The 18,767-nt window shown below is 43.3% G+C and overlaps 1 protein-coding gene across 1 annotated transcript; it reads left to right on the forward strand.

The window, feature by feature from the left end:
* The first annotated feature begins 13,329 nt into the window (after positions 1-13,329).
* Positions 13,330-18,570, forward strand: GJD2 (gap junction protein delta 2). The gene is made up of 2 exons (XM_069732516.1): positions 13,330-13,530; positions 17,673-18,570. The coding sequence occupies exons 1-2, from the start codon at positions 13,460-13,462 to the stop codon at positions 18,514-18,516; spliced, it is 915 nt and encodes a 304-aa protein (XP_069588617.1). The 5' UTR covers positions 13,330-13,459; the 3' UTR covers positions 18,517-18,570.
* Positions 18,571-18,767: the final 197 nt, after the last annotated feature.

The following is an 18,767-nucleotide window of genomic DNA, read 5'->3' on the forward strand; positions in this document are numbered from 1 at the left end:
CTTTCTGGCCCGGAACGTACTGCTATGAAAAACTATATCTCTGATAGTCTACGCAAAGGTCACATCCGTCCCTCTGTCTCACCTGTGGCCGCAGGTTTTTTTTTGTTAAGAAAAAAGATGGTGGTTTACGCCCATGCCTCGATTTCCGGGAACTAAATAAAATTACGGTGAGAAATACCTACCCTCTCCCACTCATTCCTGATCTCTATAACCAGTTGTCTGGGGCTAAGTGGTTTTCCAAACTCGATCTTAGGGAAGCATATAACCTTATACGGATTCAGGAAGGGGATGAGTGGAAAACGGCATTTCTCACCTCCGAGGGCCTGTTTGAAAATTTGGTCATGCCCTTTGGTCTCACAAATGCGCCCGCGGTGTTTCAGAACTTCATGAATGATGTTTTTTCTGATTTTATTGGGCGCTTTATGGTTGTATACCTGGATGATATCCTTGTTTTCTCGCCTGACAAGGAATCTCACATTGGTCATTTACGTGCTGTTCTTCACCGGTTACGGGGAAATTCTTTGTTTGCTAAACCAGAGAAATGTTTGTTTTGTGTCCAGGAGCTTTCTTTTCTGGGGATCATCCTTTCTGCGAATGGGTTTCGGATGGATCCCAGAAAGGTGCAGGCCATTGTTGATTGGGTGCAACCCAGAGACCTCAAGGGGTTGCAGCATTTTCTGGGTTTTGCCAATTATTACCGGAAATTCATCAAAGGGTTTTCTCAGGTAGTCAAGCCACTCACCGATCTCACTTGCAAGGGGGCTGATATCAAAGTTTGGTCATCCTTGGCAGTTAAAGCATTTATTACATTAAAAATGTTTTATGTCTGCTCCTGTATTAGTTCAGCCCTATCCATCTAAACCATTCATTGTAGAGGTGGACGCATCAGTGGTGGGAGTTGGAGCGGTGTTGTCTCAGGGACCCATTACTTTGACCAAATTGAGACCATGTGCCTTTTTCTCCCGTAAGTTTTCTTTTGCTGAGAGGAAGTATGATGTTGGGAACCGGGAGTTATTGGCCATAAAATTGGGTTTTGAAGAATGGAGGCATTTTTTGGAGGGGGCGGTTCATCGGATCACGGTGATTACTCACCACAAGAATTTGTCTTATATTGAAACCGCCAAATGGTTAATTCCTAGAAAGGTTAGGCGGTCGCTTTTTTTCTCTCGTTTTCATTTTTCAATCACTTTTCGGCCTGGTTCCAAGAATGTCAAGACTGATGCCTTATCTCGCAGTTTTGATCCGATATCACCCCACGAACCTCCTTCCTCCATTCTTCAGCACGGGGTGGTTGTTGTGGGGGTATCCTCTGAATTGGAGCAGGAGATTCAAAAGGCTCAGTCTCTTGCTCCTCCCTCTTTGTCTGACAATAAGCTTTTTGTCCCAGTTCAGTACCGATTGAGGATTCTCCGGGAGTTCCACGATTCTGCTCTTAGTCGTCACCCAAGGATCTCTGCCTCCCGGAAAGCTATTACTAGGCTGTTTTGGTGGTCCTCCATGAACTGATATAATTGAGTTTGTGTCTGCTTGTGATACCTGTGCCCGTGCTAAGAGCTCCCATAACCGGCCGGCTGGGGAATTGATGCCATTGCCAATTCCAGATAGACCTTGGACTCATTTGTCCATGGATTTTATCACTGATCTCCCTCCTTCCAATGGCAAAACTGTAATCTGAGTAGTGATTTACAGATTCAGTAAGCAAGCGCATTTTGTACCTCTGGCAGGATTGCCTAATGCTGAGACACTATCTAGATTGTTTGTTGAGCACGTTGTACGGCTGCATGGTGTGCCTTTGAGTGTGGTTTCTGATAGAGGAGTACAATTTGTGTCCAAATTTTGGAGGGCATTTTGTAAAGGATTGGGTATTTGTTTGACCTTCTCCTCTGCTTACCATCCTGAGACCAATGGGCAGACGGAGAGGACCAATCAGTCACTTGAACAGATTTTGGAGTATCTTGCTATGTCTCAGCAGGATGATTGGTGTTCTTCGTTGCCCGTGGCTGAATTTGCATTTAATAATCGGATTAACCAGTCCACGGGCACCTCTCCATTCTTCTGTAACTACGGTTTTCACCCCCATTTTGGTGACTTTTCTAGGCTGGATTCAGGATGTCCAAGGGCTGATATGGCAGTGCAACGGTTGGGGGAGGTGTGGAGGGAGGTCCAGAAGAACATTGGGAAGGCTCAGGTCAAACATAAACTTTTTGCTGATAAGCGACGGTCTGTAGGACCTATATTCCTGGTAGTAGATAAAGTGTGGTTGTCTACCAAGAACATTCGTCTAAAGATTCCTTCTGCTAAGCTTGGTCCCAGGTTTATTGGTCCTTACGAGATCATTGAGGTGGTCAATCCAGTTGCCTTTTGTTTATGCCTTCCTCAGTCGCTTCGGATCCCCAATGTGTTCCATAAATCGCTTCTTAAGTCCTTTGTACCATCTTCCGCTGGGCCTCCATCCCCTCCGCCTCCTGTCTCTGTGGATGGTCAGACCGAGTTTGAAGTAGAACGGATCGTGGATTCTCGCATGGACCGTAGTTCTCTTCAGTATTTGGTCCATTGGAGGGGTTATGGTCCTGAGGATCGATCTTGGGTCCCGGCGCGATCTGTCCATGCTGATCGATTGGTCCAGGCGTTTCATGCACGTTTTCCTGGGAAACCTGGGGGGTCCGGTGGCCCCCCCTTGAGAGGAGGGTACTGTCATGATCCGTTCCAGGGTTTATTAGTGTCTGCCCTTTTTTCTGGACGGATCATGTCAAGGGTTAACTTTGCTCTGCCTCATTCTTGGTTCAGGTTTGCCATTTAGCTCCCATGAATCTTACTGGCAGTGTCAGCTATAGCTCTGTCTTTGGCGTGTGAACCTGACTCTGGAAGCCCTTGGTTTGTCCTACTGTGAACCCTGACTTGTCCTGTGTCTGTTATCTCCACCTGCCTGCCCTTTCCCAGTGTCTCTTTGTTTGTCTGTCGTTCCGCTTGACTCCCTGGTTCTGATCTTCTGGCTTGGCTTTCGACTCTGTTTCAGTTAGGTACCGTATTTGCCCGTCCTGGTTTACTGATCCCTTGCTACGTTCTGACTATTCATTCTGTCTAAATCCGTTTGTACTGTTGTGCTGTCTTATGCTCTGACTTGGCTGTCCTGTCCTCGCTCTCGCCACTAGGTGGCGTCTGTTCAGTTGCTCTGTGGGTGCAGTCTTGCTTCCCTACCAGGCTCCCCCTGGTGGAGGTTGCGCTGTACTGCACTGCAGCAGCCTGACAATATATACACTGCTCAAAAAAATAAAGTGAACACTTAAGCAACAGAATATAACTCCAAGTAAATCAAACTTCTGTGAAATCAAACTGTCCACTTAGTAAGCAACACTGAAAGACTAGGGTTGAGCAACTTTTGTTTTTATAGGATCGAGTCGGATTTCACGAAACCCAACCTTTTCAAAAGTCGGGTCGAGTGAAATCGGCCGATCCTATAGAAAGTCGGGGTCGTGGTTGGCCGAAACACGAAACCCAATGCAGTGCATTGGGTTTCTAATGGTTCCCAGGGTCTGAAGGAGAGGAAACTCTCCTTCAGGCCCTGCGATCCATATTAATGTGTAAAATAAAGAATAAAATAAAAAATATTGCTATACTCACCCTCGGACGCGCCCTGGTTGTAACCGGGAGCCTTCCTTCCTAAGAATCAGCGCTTGCAGGACCTTTCGATGACGTCGCGGCTTGTGATTGGTCGCGTGAGCGGTCACATGGGCGTCACGCGACCAATCAGAAGCCGTGACGTCATCGAAAGGTCCTTCAAGCGCTGATTCTTAGGAAGGAAGGCTGCGGGTTACAACCAGGGCGCGTCCGAGGGTGAGTATATACCTATTAGGAATATACTCACCCTCGGACGCGCCCAATTCTCGATGCCTTAAACATATCGGGAATCAGTATCGGAATTCCGATTCCAGTTCAGAAGATCGCCGACTTCATGGCCGACCCCACGCAGGGGTCGGGTTTCATGAAACCCGACATTGCCAAAAGTCGGCGACTTCTGAAAATGGCCGACCCGTTTCGCTCAACCCTATGAAAGACAATCAATTTCACATGCTGTTATACAAATTGAATAGACAACAGATGGAAATTATTGGCAATTATCAAGACACCCTCAATAAAGGAGTGGTTCTGCAGGTGGGTACCACAGACTACATCTCAGTACCAATGCTTTCTGGCTGATGTTTTGGTCATTTTTGAATGTTGGTTGTGCGTTCACACTTGTGGTAGCATGAGACGGACTCTACAACCCACACAAGTGGCTCAGGTAGTGCAGCTCGTCCAGGATGGCACATCAATGCGAGCTGTGGCAAGAAGGTTTGCTGTGTCTGTCAGCGTAGTGTCCAGAGGCTGGAGGCGCTACCAGGAGACAGGCCAGTACACCAGGAGATGTGGAGGGGGCTGTAGGAGGGCAACAACCCAGCAGCAGGACCGCTACTTCAACATTTGTGCAAGGAGGAACAGGAGGAGCACTGCCAGAGCCCTGCAAAATGACCTTCAGCAGGCCACAAATGTGCATGTGTCTGCACAAACGGTTAGAAACCAACTCCATGAGGATGGTCTGAATGCTCGACGTCCACAGATGGGGGTTGTGCTCACAGCCCAACACCGTGCAGGATGCTTGGCATTTGCCACAGAACACCAGGATTGGCAAATTAGCCACTGGCGCCCTGTGCTCTTCACAGATGAAAGCAGATTCACACTGAGCACACGTGACAGATGTGACAGAGTCTGGAGATGCCGTGGATAGAAATCTGCTGCCTGCAACATCGTTCATCATGACCGGCTTGGCAGTGGGTCAGTAATGTTGTGGGGTGGTATTTCTTTGGAGGGCCACACAGCCCCCCATGTGCCTGCCAGAGGTAGCCTGACTGCCATTAGGTACCGAAATGAGATCCTCAGAGCCTTTGTGAGACCATATGCTGGTGCGGTTGGCCCTGGGTTCCTCCTAATGCAGGACAATGACAGACCTCATGTGGCTGGAGTGTGTCAGCAGTTCCTGCAACATGAAGGCATTGAAGCTATGGACTGGCCTGCCCATTCCTCAGACCTGAATCCGATTGAGCACATCTGGGATGTCATGTCTCACTTCATCCACCAACGTCACGTTGCACCACAGACTGTCCAGGAGTTGGCGGATGCTTTAGTCCAGGTCTGGGAAGAGATCCCTCAGGAGACCATCCGCCGCCTCATCAGCAGCATGCCCAGGCGTTGTACAATAGGGAGGTCATACAGGCACATGGAGGCCACACACAATACTGAGCATCTTTTCCTTGTCATCAGGCATTTCCACTGAAGTTGGATAAGCCTGTAATTTAACTTTCCACATTGATTTTGAGTATCATTCCAAATCCAGACCTCGATAGGATATTCATTTTGATTTACATTGATAATTGTTGTTTTATTGTTCTGAACACATTCCACTATGCAATGAATAAAAATTTGTAACTAGAATATTTCATTCAGAGATATCTAGGATGTGTTATTTAGTGTTCCCTTTATTTTTCTGAGCAGTGTGTGTGTGTGTATATATATATATATATATATATATATATACACACACACACAATGCTCCTCCCGGAACTTTTCAACCTTTTCCCAGATATCATGCTTAGAATATAAAGATACCAAATGTAAATTTTTGGTGAAGAATCAACAAGTGGAACACAATTGTGAAGTTGAACGAGATTTATTGGTTATTTAAAGTTTTTGTGGAACATCAAAAACTGAAAAGTGGAGCGTGCAATATTATTCGGCCCCTTTAACTTAATACTTTGTTGCGCCACCTTTTGCTGTGATTACAGCTGCAAGTCGCTTGGGGTATGTCTCTATCAGTTTTGTACATCGAGAGACTGAAATTCTTGCACATTCTTCCTTGGCAAACAGCTCGAGCTCAGTGAGGTTTGATGGAGATAGTTTGTGAAGAAAATTTTTCAGATCTTTCCACAGATTCCCGATTGGATTGAGGTCTGGACCTTGACTTGGCCATTCTACCACCTGGATAAGATTATTTGTGAACCATTCCATTGTAGATTTTGCTTTATGTTTGGGATCATTGTCTTGTTGGAAGACAAATCTCCGTCCCAGTCTCAGGTCTTTTGCAGACTCCAACAGGTTTTCTTCAAGAATGGTCCTGTATTTGGCTCCATCCATCTTCCCATCAATTTTAACCATCTTCCCTATCTCTGTTGAAGAAAAGCAGGTCCAAACCAGCTGTGTTGCCTTTACGCCAAACATATCATTTGGCATTGTTGCCATAAAGTTCAATTTTGGTTTCATCTGACCAGAGCACCTTCTTCCACATGTTTGGTTTGTCTCTCAGGTGGCTTGTTGCAAACTTTAAATGACACTTTTTATGGATATCTTTGAGAAATGGCTTTCTTTTTGCCACTCTTCCATAATGGCAAGATTTGTGCAGTGCACGACTAATTGTTGTCCTGTGGACAGACTGTCCCACCTCAGCTGTAGATCTCTGCAGTTCATCCAGAGTGATCATAGGCCTCCTGGCTGCATCTCTGATCTGTCTTCTCCTTGTTTGAGATCAAAGTTTAGAGGGACGACCGAGTCTTGGTAGATTTGCAGTGGTATGATAGTCCTTCCATTTCAATATGATCACTTGCACAGTGCTCCTTGGGATGTTTAAAGTTTTGGAAATCATTTTTGTGTCCAAATCCGGTTTTAAACTTCTCCACAACAGTATCATGGACCCGCCTGTTCTGTTCCTTGGTCCTCATGATGATCTCTGTGCTTCAAACAGAACCCTGAGACTATCACAGAGCAGGTGCATTTATACGGAGACTTGATTACACACAGGTGGATTATATTTATCATCATTAGGCATTTAGGCCAAGATTGGATCATTCATAGATCCACAATGAACTTCTGGAGTGAGTTTGCTGCACTGAAAGTAAAGGGGCCAAATAATATTGCACGCCCCATTTTCCAGTTTTTGATTTTCAACAAAAATTTAAAATAACCAATACATTTCGTTCAATTTCACAATTGTGTTCCACTTATTGTTGATTCTTTCTCACCAAAAATTTACATTTGGTATCTTTATGTTTGAAGTATGATATGTGGGAAAAGGTTGAAAAGTTCCAGGGAGCCGAATACTTTTGCAAGGCACTGTATATAATCAAGCCACGTTTATTTATCACCCATGATGGTAAGAGGGGATGGGCTTTTTACCTTTCTGAATTTTTCCTGCCCCAAGCAAGTTTAACCCCTTTACCCCCAAGGGTGGTTTGCACGTTATGGACCGGGCCAATTTTTACAATTCTGACCACTGTCCCTTTATGAGGTTATAACTCTGGAACGCTTCAACGGATCCCGGTGATTTTGACATTGTTTTCTCGAGACATATTGTAATTCATGATAGTGGTAAAATTTCTTTGATATTACCTGCGTTTATTTGTGAAAAAAACAGAAATTTGGCGAAAATTTTGAAAATTTCGCAATTTTCCAACTTTGAATTTTTATGCAATTAATTCACAGAGATATGTCACACAAAATACTTAATAAGTAACATTTCCCACATGTCTACTTTACATCAGCACAATTTTGGAACCAAACATTTTTTTGTTACGGAGTTATAAGGGTTAAAAGTTGACCAGCAATTTCTCATTTTTACAACACCATTTTTTTTAGGGACCACATCTCATTTGAAGTCATTTTGAGGGGTCTATATGATAGAAAATACCCAAGTGTGACACCATTCTAAAAACTGCACCCCTGAAGGTGCTCAAAACCACATTCAAGAAGTTTATTAACCCTTCAGGTGTTTCACAGGAATTTTTGGAATGTTTAAATAAAAAAGAACATTTAACTTTTTTTTCACAAAAAATTTACTTCAGCTCCAATTTGTTTTATTTTACCAAGGGTAACAAGCGAAAATGGACCCCAAACGTTGTTGTACAATTTGTCCTGAGTACGACGATACCCGACATGTTGGGGTAAACCACTGTTTGGGCGCATGACAGAGCTCGGAAGCAAAGGAGCGCCATTTGACTTTTCAATGCAAAATTGACTGGAATTGAGATAGAACGCCATGTTGCATTTGGAGAGCCACTGATGTGCCTAAACATTGAAACCCCCCACAAGTGATACCATTTTGGAAAGTAGACCCCCTAAGTAACTTATCTAGAGGTGTGGTGAGCACTCTGACCCACCAAGTGCTTTACAGAAGTTTATAATGCAGAACCGTAAAAATAAAAAATCATTTTTTTTTTCACATAAATTATCTTTTCGCCCCCAATTTTTTATTTTCCCACGGGTAAGAGAAGAAAATGGACCACAAAAGTTGTACAATTTGTCCTGAGTACGCTGATACCCCATATGTGGGGGTAAACCACTGTTTGGGCGCATGGGAGAGCTCGGAAGGGAAGGAGCGCCGTTTGACTTTTCAATGCAAAATTGACAGGAATTGAGATGGGACGCCATGTTGCATTTGGAGAGCCACTGATGTGCCTAAACATTGAAACCCCCCACAAGTGACACCATTTTGAAAAGTAGACCCACTAAGGAACTTATCTAGATGTGTGGTGAGCACTTTGACCCACCAAGGGCTTCACAGAAGTTTATAATGCAGACCCGTAAAAAATAAAACAAACATTTTTTTCCACAAAAATTATTTTTTTAGCCCCCAGTTTTGTATTTTCCCAAGGGTAACAGGAGAAATTGGACCCCAAAAGTTGTTGTCCAATTTGTCCTGAGTGCGCTGATACCCCATATGTGGGGGGAACCACCGTTTGGGCACATGGGAGGGTTCGGAAGGGAAGGAGCGCCATTTGGAATGCAGACTTATATGGAATGGTCTGCAGGCGTCACATTGCGTTTGCAGAGCCCCTAATGTACCTAAACAGTAGAAACCCCCCACAAGTGACACCATTTTGGAAAGTAGACCCCCTAAGGAACTCATCTAGATATGATGTGAGAGCTTTGAACCCCCAAGTGTTTCACTACAGTTTATAACGCAGAGCCGCGCAAATAAAAAATATTTATTTTCCACAAAAATTATTTTTTAGCCCTCAGTTTTGTATTTTTCCAAGGGTAACAGGAGAAATTGGACCCTAAATATTGTTGTCCAATTTGTCCTGAGTACGCTGATACCCCATATGTTGGGGTAAACCCCTGTTTGGGCACACGGGAGAGCTCGGAAGGGAAGGAGCACTGTTTTACTTTTTCAATGCAGAATTGACTGGAATTGAGATCGGACGCCATGTCGCGTTTGGAGAGCCCCTGATGTGCCTAAACAGTGGAAACCCCCCAATTATAACTGAAACCCTAATCCAAACACACCCCTAACCCTAATCCCAACGGTAACCCTAACCATACCTCTAACCCAGACACACCCCTAACCCTAATCCCAACCCTATTCCCAACCGTAAATGTAATCCAAACCCTAACCCTAACTTTAGCCCCAACCCTAACTGTAGCCTTAACCCTAGCCCCAACCCTAGCCCTAACCCTAGCCCCAACCCTAACCCTAGCCCTAACCCTAGCCCTAACCCTAGTCCCAACCCTAGCCCTAACCCTAGCCCTAACCCTAGCCCTAACCCTAGCCCTAACCCTGGCCCTAACCCAAGCCCTAACCCTAATGGGAGAATGGAAATAAATACATTTTTTAAATTTTTAATTTTTCCCAAACTAAGGGGGTGATGAAGGGGGGTTTGATTTACTTTTATAGCTGGTTTTTTAGCGGATTTTTATGATTGGCAGCCGTCACACACTGAAAGACGCTTTTTATTGCAAAAAATATTTTTTGCGTTACCACATTTTGAGAGCTATAATTTTTCCATATTTTGGTCCACAGAGTCATGTGAGGTCTTGTTTTTTGCGGGACGAGTTGACGTTTTTATTGGTAATATTTTCGGGCACGTGACATTTTTTGATCGCCTTTTATTCCGATTTTTGTGAGGCATAATGACCAAATACCAGCTATTCATGAATTTCTTTTGGGGGAGGCGTTTATACCGTTCCGCGTTTGGTAAAATGGATAAAGAAGTTTTATTCTTCGGGTATGATTACAGCGATACCTCATTTATATCATTTTTTATGTTTTGGCGCTTTTATACGATAAAAACTATTTTATAGAAAAAAGAATTATTTTTGCATCGCTTTATTCTGAGGACTATAACTTTTTTATTTTTTTGCTGATGATGCTGTATGGCAGCTCGTTTTTTGCGGGACAAGATGACCCTTTCAGCGGTACCATGGATATTTATATCTGTCTTTTTGATCGCGTGTTATTCCACTTTTTGTTCGGCGGTATGATAATAAAGCGTTGTTTTTTGCCTCGTTTTTTTTTTTTCTTACGGTGTTTACTGAAGGGGTTAACTAGTGATATAGTTTTATAGGTGGGGTCGTTACGGACGCGGTGATACTAAATATGTGTACTTTTATTGTTTGTTTTTTTATTTAGATAAAGAAATGCATTTATGGGAATAATTTTTTTTTTTTTTCATTATTTAGGATTTTTTTTTTTTTTTTTTTACACGTGTGGAAATTTTTTTTTTTTACTTTTTTACTTTGTCCCAGTGGGGGGGACATCACAGATCGATGATCTGACAGTTTGCATAGCACTCTGTCAGATCACCGATCTGACTTGCAGCACTGCAGGCTTCACAGTGCGCTGTGAAGTCACCTCCCTCCCTGCAGGACCCGTATGCCGCGGCCATCTTGGATCCGGGCCTGCAAGGAGAAGGAGGAGGTAAGAGACCCTCGCAGCAATGCGACCTTATCGTGTTGCTGCGGGGGGCTCAGGGAAGCACGCAGGGAGCCCCCTCCCTGCGCGATGCTTCCCTATACCGCCGGCACATCGCAATCATGTTTGATCGCGGTGTGCCGGGGGTTAATGTGTCGGGGGCGGTCCGTGACTCCTGGCACATAGTGCCGGATGTCAGCTGCGTCAGTGCCGGATGTCAGCTGTCCTCCACTGAACAAAGCTATGCGCCTGTTTAATCCTGTTACCAATTTTGAACGGCATTTAGCCTACTTTATTATTTGGGCCTATATCTGTGTTTCCTCCTCATCCTGCCCATTGCCCAGCCACTGCTAGATGAGTCTGCTGGTACATTGAACCCAGACCATTACATTCCCCTTGCACTCTACACAGCCTGAATCTGACCCCGCTGAAAGTCAGGTTCCCCTTCCCACATACTATACCATCTTACACGGGGACTAAGAGGAAGGTGCAGATGAAAGTGCAGGTTCCTTCATCAGGTGGGGGGGCATACTCATTGGCGACGTCACTGGCACAGGGCCCCTCATAGTACGCAAAAGTGTCTCTGGCAGTGGGAGGCGCCACCCGCCGTCAAACACACCGCCGTACTATGAGGGGCCCTGTGCCAGTGCCAAGTGCCAACGAGTGGGCCCCCCTTCTTGCTCAGGATCACAGCACTTGCAAAGTTGAAATACTTACCTATCCCTGCTCCACCGCCGTGACGTATTCTGCATTTCCTGGGCCCACGAAAATCTTGAGCCTGCCCTACCCCCCCCCAACAACTTTAGCCAAATGACCCCGTTTCCAATGCCTAACTTTTATTATAAAGTAAATTAAGACTGACAAGCTTAAGAAATAAGAATTGATGTTTTTGGCATTAAAATGGGCACTGCAGGTGTTTTCCTGTCCTCCACTCACTGCCGACTTTGATTCCCCATTGACTTGCATTGGGTTTCGTGTTTCGGTCGGCCCCCGACTTTTCGCAATAATCGGCCGATTTCACCCGACCCGACTTTTGACCCGATCCTAAAAAGTAAAAGTCGCTCAACTCTAGTCCTCACCATGTGTCATTTTATGGTGAGGTCCGGTGTTGAGGGTACAGAGGCCCCTCATTGAAAGGGGGTACTGTCACGATCCATTTTTAGATTTGTGGCAGCTCAGTTTAAAACTTTTTTCCTTTTGAACCATCGGGGGTTAATGTCAATTTCTTTCTCTCGCTGGCAAACTGATGTTACTGCAGTGGTGCTGAGTCAGCTGATACTGGTGGTAACCACTCCCACCATCCTTTAAAAGGTCACCAGATGCATCAGCTGACTGTTGGTGATACAGTTCCTTTCTAGAGACCAGCCTAACAGGAGCAGCGCTCTGGTGTCAGTCAGACCAGTCCAGTGGCTGTTGTTTTCTGCAGTGCGGAGCTTAGCAGCGGTGTACATAAGCTAAGTGTGGTGTTTTTGCTACCTTGTCCCTTTGGTGTTTGTCACTTTCCTGTGTGTATTATCTGAAGAGGTGAGGCTAATGCTCCTTGTTGGCCAGTGCACTAACCAGGGCAGTAATAGGTGACTGCTAGGGACGAGGTATCCTGACAGTGGTGGGGGAAAGACCCGCATAGGGTGTTAGAGGAGTGCAGGGACAGGCTCAGGTTTGAGCTCAGTTGGTGACCATTCACCATTCCCTACGGGTAGGGCCTTCCTCTCACCTATACCATCCCCGTTGTATGTGTATTGTGCTTTTAGCTGTCCGACCATCTGTTGGGTTGAGTCACACCGTGGCATTGGGCTTGTGTGATTTCAAATGCCAGGGCTGAATTTCAGCCCCAGTCCGTACCTGGGAGTGGCCCATTAGCGACCACTGATTGGCTGCAGTGCTCACTTGCTACAACAAGGTTACGCGAGCCCTGGGAGACTCTGTACTGACTGTTGGAATGGCACCAGTGCAGTAGCCAAATCTGTTCTATTACAATGGGGAATATAATATTAAAGAAGGGATTTATCTGAGTAGAGGACTGTATAACCACTTTAGGGAACACATATTAATCCATGCTTGTCTAATCTTTGCAGATTTATATTTTCAGGCTCATCACAGAATTATAACTTTCCTCTCAGAATTGGTAAGAACTGCACTTGGCTATCCCGGTGTTCTGCTCCTTCATATCACATTCTTTTCTGGCTGTTACAGTAATAAAAACAATCAATTCTCATGAAATTTAGCACAGCGGGGATGGAATTATAACTACTTTATAGTGATAAAATATAAATACTGAGAAAGTAGCATATAAAGGGTTAACAACAATCGTTCCACTGCCACCCTTCCACTGTCTGTACAATCCATGCTCACACTTTATATCAGCTCTGTCTGCTCTTCTTGTTTTTTGGATTTGCAGTCTGGGGAGCGGATTAAACAGAATCGCTCGATCCCAAATTAATCTGTTATCTCTGCATTACACCCTTTCCTCCTCCTCTCACTTCTTTTTCGCTGCTATAATAACATTTAGCAGAATCCCACTGGCTGTCTCTGGCTTCTGTCCAGGGACCTGTCTGTGTGACGTAAGCAGAGACTACTTAAAGGGAGATTACAGGCAGTAAGACAGTGTGTGCAGCCTTCCTGAGCAGGGACACCTCCGATCATCACGCTGAGATTACATTGAGTACAGGTCACCTACACTCGGTGGCTTCCCCCAGAGAAGGTGAAAAGCCTCCCGTTGAACCAGGTCTCCGATGTACAGCAATGGGAGAATGGACTATACTAGAAAGACTTCTAGAAGCTGCTGTGCAACAGCACAGTACTATGATAGGAAGGTAAGAATTCTTCCAAAATGAAAAAAGACTTTGCAAAGTGGAATCCTTATCGAATCGAACTGGCCACCCTATAGAAATAGGATCTTCGTTTAGAACATGTCTCATGACTTCTATTAATGCCTTGTACAGTTGATTGTCAACTACCTAAAGCTTGTTAGCATTAGTTTCTGATAACATAACATAAGGATATATATATTTTTTACAGATTGCATGGGGGGGGGACCATTTTGAACCTCAATATATTAGGCATTTGTCCATTGAGAGTTTGCTGACTAAGACCAGCACCAGACCCCGAACCAATAGTGTCCCTGCTACCTGAAATGTGATTGATGTCTCTCATTAGTATCAGGTGCATGCTGCATGTAAGCATTGGGGGTTGGTGGCTACCAGCTTGGGCTGGTAAGAGGGAGCATTGATATGGAAAGTTTATGGACATGTTGAAATGAAACATTCGGAAAAGAGAGAGTTAATATCTTACAAAGGTGAAATGTTTTAGAGGATGCGGATAAAAATTCAACACAGAGCTGGCTCTGATTTCTTCATTTTCTAAGTTCTCGCTTGCATACTATCTCGGAGACGCCTGCAATGATCTACACATGAAAGGGTTTAGAGTTCAATTTTCCTCTTACCCTGTTATGCCTAATTATTAAATATCTTTTCACAAACAAAATGCGCTTGGCAAGGTGGCTACTGCTGGGTTAGTATTTCTTTTTTTTTACTGTGATGATGGTATATGCACCTATACGGTCTTCTACCAACTTGGCCAGTCAAGTAATAATAATTACTGAGCTCTTCAGAGCCCTTAAGGTGCAGAACATCTGTAATTATTATTAGTATGTGCACACATACATATATACACATGTACAAAAAAAACAAAATACTTAAATGCAATATGCAATATTGCTAAAATCCTTACAGAAAAATCATTTCTTACAATTTATAATACCGCTAAAATCATTACAGACAAATACTTACATTCTTCAATGCTGCTAAAATCCTTACTGACTTACAGATCCAATACCGAAAAGTTAGGACGCCATTAAACTGCTCTCCTTGCTTTTACGAGCAATTTGTATTAGAAAAACTTACACCTACAAGGGTAATGTTATCTCCAAGCTATAAACATCAGTAATAAACAAATGTGCATAATTAAGACAGAACCTTAGATAAAACGACAACGCTTGCTATTATATATAAAGTGCCTGATAGAAAAATACTGACTTACAAATCAACAATACCGCTAAAATCCTTACTGATATACACATCCAAGACCAAAAAGTTTAGACATCAGCAAACTGCTTCCTTTGAGTTTACGAGCAATTTGTAATTACAGAAACTTACAGCTAAAAGAGTAATGTTGTCTCCATGCCATAAAATATGACCAGAAGGAAAAAAAACAACTTTGTGCTAAAATGTATAGAATGGTATGTCTTACGAGAGTAGAAGACTAGTAGAAGCTGCTAGTATTACAGAACAGGGTTAATTACCAACTTAGGTGTCTGATATGAAGGAATAGATACATAATCCTACAATCAGAGAGTACGAGATGATTATTATGCCAAGGTTGCTTTTAACTGTCACATAAAAAGTGGTGATATAGACTAAAGACACCAAACCTTTAATTTCACAAGTGCCCAAATCAAATGCTTGTAGGATTTATATGCATTGCAAGAGTCTCTAAGGAATGTGACATTTACAAATACCTTACTATACGGTCATGTAGGGAGAATTAAAACATGGAAATCCGTTAACACTATCATGCACACCAGAAGAGAAAAATGACAAGAACGGCAGAGTGGATTTTTCCCAGGCAATGACAGAGTGCACTGTGAGTGCAGCCAATGAGAGGTTCCCTGCAGGAACAGCTTCAGCACTGGACAGCTCCTCATACACATCAATGTGAAAGAACAACCTTTTCCGCAAAGATGCTCGGGAAAAAGAAAAATATCCCATGGCCAATTATCCCAACCAAAAATAACTGCACGCCGCCTAAGGTGCTTCATTGTCATGTTGTTGCTGTCAGATTAGCTTGACCCTTTAATTGCCAGGGGGCCCTGTCAAGTGTTGCCACTCACTGTGCCGCTGAACCTCCTGGCGATGAAAGCGTTAAGGAAGCAGCTGTATCGCACAACTTAGGAATTATTTCACAAGCTGCAAGGACAGAATTCTTCCGTGCAGATTGCCTACACTGTAATGAATTAAATACATTAGCGCCAAGACATCTCGTTATCATTTCCTTTTTTAAATCTTTCACCATAATGTTTGAAAATTATTGATAAGTTAAACATTAATAATGCAATGCAAATATATACGATGGACCCAACTTAGACACATTATGTAGATATAAGGAGCTATCCACTGTATTGACTTCAGTAGCAGGTACAACAGATCTGCACCGCACCGTGTATGAACCTTGGTTTTGCCTTAGGTGCACTGATGATTGCTTGGAAATATGTCAGACAGAGGATGAACATTGCTCATTATATGGTGTAATAAATAGGCAAAGTACATAACATAGGTTTACATGACAGCAATTACTTACATGTATAGATGATCTGTCTTACAAAGCAGCAGATGATTGATGGGCTGTTTTTAACATAGCAATATACATTAATTACAATACTGTAAAGTCACCGAACCTATCTCAGTCCTTACGAAACATATGAAGCAAATAAAATAATGTGGGCAGAGTCCAAAAACAGAAAAGTTGTAACTACTAATGGAAAGGAAATAGTAACGTTGTTAATGGTTAGGCACGACGCTGAACTGTCAAGTTTTTCAGTTGTTTGCAGCTTAAACCATAGCATTGCTAACAACCATGCGGTTGTGAGACACACGGCACTGGTATCAACAATCAGATGTTAGCGCTAAGCAAGTTTTAAAAAAAGCGCCAATCTGCATTTGCATATATAGCAAACGCAACATGTGACAGCAGATTGTGAACACACTTGGATAAAATACACACACTCATGCTGACTAAAGAACATACAGTTTTCCAGCAATATTGTTTAGTTATTGACCCCCCATGAGTGGGTGCATGGTTGTGCTTTGGCATCACTGTCTGGTCCCACTCTAAGGTCATGTTTACACTGATTGTTTCTGAGAAGCTCAAAATCCATACATTTTTCATGCGGAAACTGCTTCAGGAACCTCTTGTTTTCATGAGTTTTTCTTTTTCCTGAAGAGGCTTAGCAAGCATTTTTCCCCCTTTGATTGGATGGTGCCCAGTTTGGAGAGGTTTCCTTCAGTAGGTTTTCATCATCAGGAAAAACTAAAAGATCAACAAACTTTGAATACGAACAGCAAAGTGGATTTCCCATAGAAATTAATTGAAAGAGTTTTTTATTATGTATTTTTTTGGGGGTGGGGGAGTGGTGTGGGGGGAGAATTTGGAAAGAATCTGCTAAAAAAACAAACAAAATAAACAACAGTGTGAATGTAGCCTAAGGCTATGTGCAAAGAGTTAAAGAATAAACTGAGTGGAAAAACTCCAACTCTAAAACTCCTCAAAACCATTTAGATTCAGCTCAGTTTCTGCTCCCAAAACTCAACAACAAAAAATCCAATTCTGCATGCACAAAACCTTATGTTCACAGTGTCTTTTTGCTGATATTTTGGAGCAGAAACTGTCCAAAGCCTCCTCAAAAACTTAGTTTACCCTCAGTGAATATGTGCCCATGGAGTTTTTCCAGGAGTTTTTAGAGCAGAAATTGTGTGGAAACTCCACGTTTTTGAGGAGTTTCCACTCAGTTGCTGCTTCAAAGCGACTCCATGTGCACATGGCCATTTTCCACTCTAAATGCAAAACAATAAGACTCAGTGTGCACATACCCATAGAGGGTTTTCAGAAATTATATTTTTCAGGTAGTCCATAACTAAGACTGTTAATTATTGCCTTCCTTAACAGCAGAGTAAATGCGTGTCTGTTTTGGGATGAATATTAGTAGTTGTGCCAAATAACAGTTAAACATTTTTTATTACTTAATCCATTGACTTTGTGCCAAAACATGTCCCTGAGACAGCCATGATAAATTTACCTTATGGTAGAATAAACTGTCTGCTCTGTAATTATCAGCATCTTTCTTAAGATTTATGCATGTTCATTAGCAGAACTTGCTTAACTCCTTGTGTTGTCTTTCCAGGATCCTGCTGACTGTGGTTGTCATCTTTAGGATACTCATAGTTGCCATAGTAGGAGAGACTGTATACGATGATGAGCAGACGATGTTTGTCTGCAACACTCTTCAGCCAGGGTGCAACCAGGCGTGTTACGACAGGGCTTTTCCAATCTCTCACATCAGATACTGGGTATTCCAGATCATTTTGGTCTGCACTCCAAGCCTATGTTTCATCACTTATTCCGTCCACCAGTCTGCTAAACAGCGGGAAAGAAGATACTCTACAGTATTTCTCACCCTGGATAGAGACCAGGACACTGTGAAAAGGGAAGATAGCAAAAAGATCAAGAACACCTTGGTCAACGGTGTCCTACAAAACACAGAGAACTCAACCAAGGAGGCTGAACCGGACTGCTTAGAGATAAAGGAGATACCAAACCCATCCATAAGAACCACAAAATCCAAGATGCGGCGCCAGGAAGGGATCTCGAGATTTTATATAATTCAGGTGGTTTTTAGAAACGCTCTGGAAATTGGCTTTCTTGTTGGACAATATTTCCTATATGGGTTTAACGTGCCCTCCCAGTACGAGTGTGATCGGTATCCCTGCATCAAAGAGGTGGAGTGCTACGTATCTCGGCCGACAGAGAAGACCGTCTTTCTGGTTTTTATGTTTGCAGTCAGCGGCCTGTGCGTTATTCTTAACTTAGCCGAATTGAATCACTTGGGTTGGAGAAAAATCAAGATGGCAGTTCGAGGTGTACAGGCCAAAAGAAAATCCATTTATGAAATCAGAAACAAAGACTTGCCCAGGATGGGTGTGCCAAATTTTGGCAGGACTCAATCTAGTGACTCAGCCTATGTGTGAGAAAGGATTTAAAAAAAAAAAAAAACAGCAACTGAAAGCTGGGCCCATGCAGCATGAGGAGAGGGAGGGGAGGGTGTCTGATTAATGGAATGCCCTTGGACTTGATTGCCATTGCAATGCAGAAATGTGCTGGCTGGAAAAGTTATTATCAATCAGTAGCAGGTGCCAGTGATTTAATTGGCGGAAGTCTCTGGCTGGTTATTATGTTTCAATACTACATTTGATAGCACATCCCTCCATATAGCAATACA

This window comes from Ranitomeya imitator, chromosome 1 (assembly GCF_032444005.1).
Source record: "Ranitomeya imitator isolate aRanImi1 chromosome 1, aRanImi1.pri, whole genome shotgun sequence".
NCBI classification, from domain to species: Eukaryota; Metazoa; Chordata; class Amphibia; order Anura; family Dendrobatidae; genus Ranitomeya; species Ranitomeya imitator.

What these genes read in the sequence shown, in the direction of transcription:
- GJD2 (XM_069732516.1), top strand. Translation starts at nt 13,460, where the DNA reads ATGGGAGAATGGACTATACTAGAAAGACTTCTAGAAGCTGCTGTGCAA. An exon ending in CACAGTACTATGATAGGAAG is followed by an intron (nt 13,531 to 17,672) that starts GTAAGAATTCTT and finishes TTGTCTTTCCAG; the next exon opens with GATCCTGCTGACTGTGGTTG.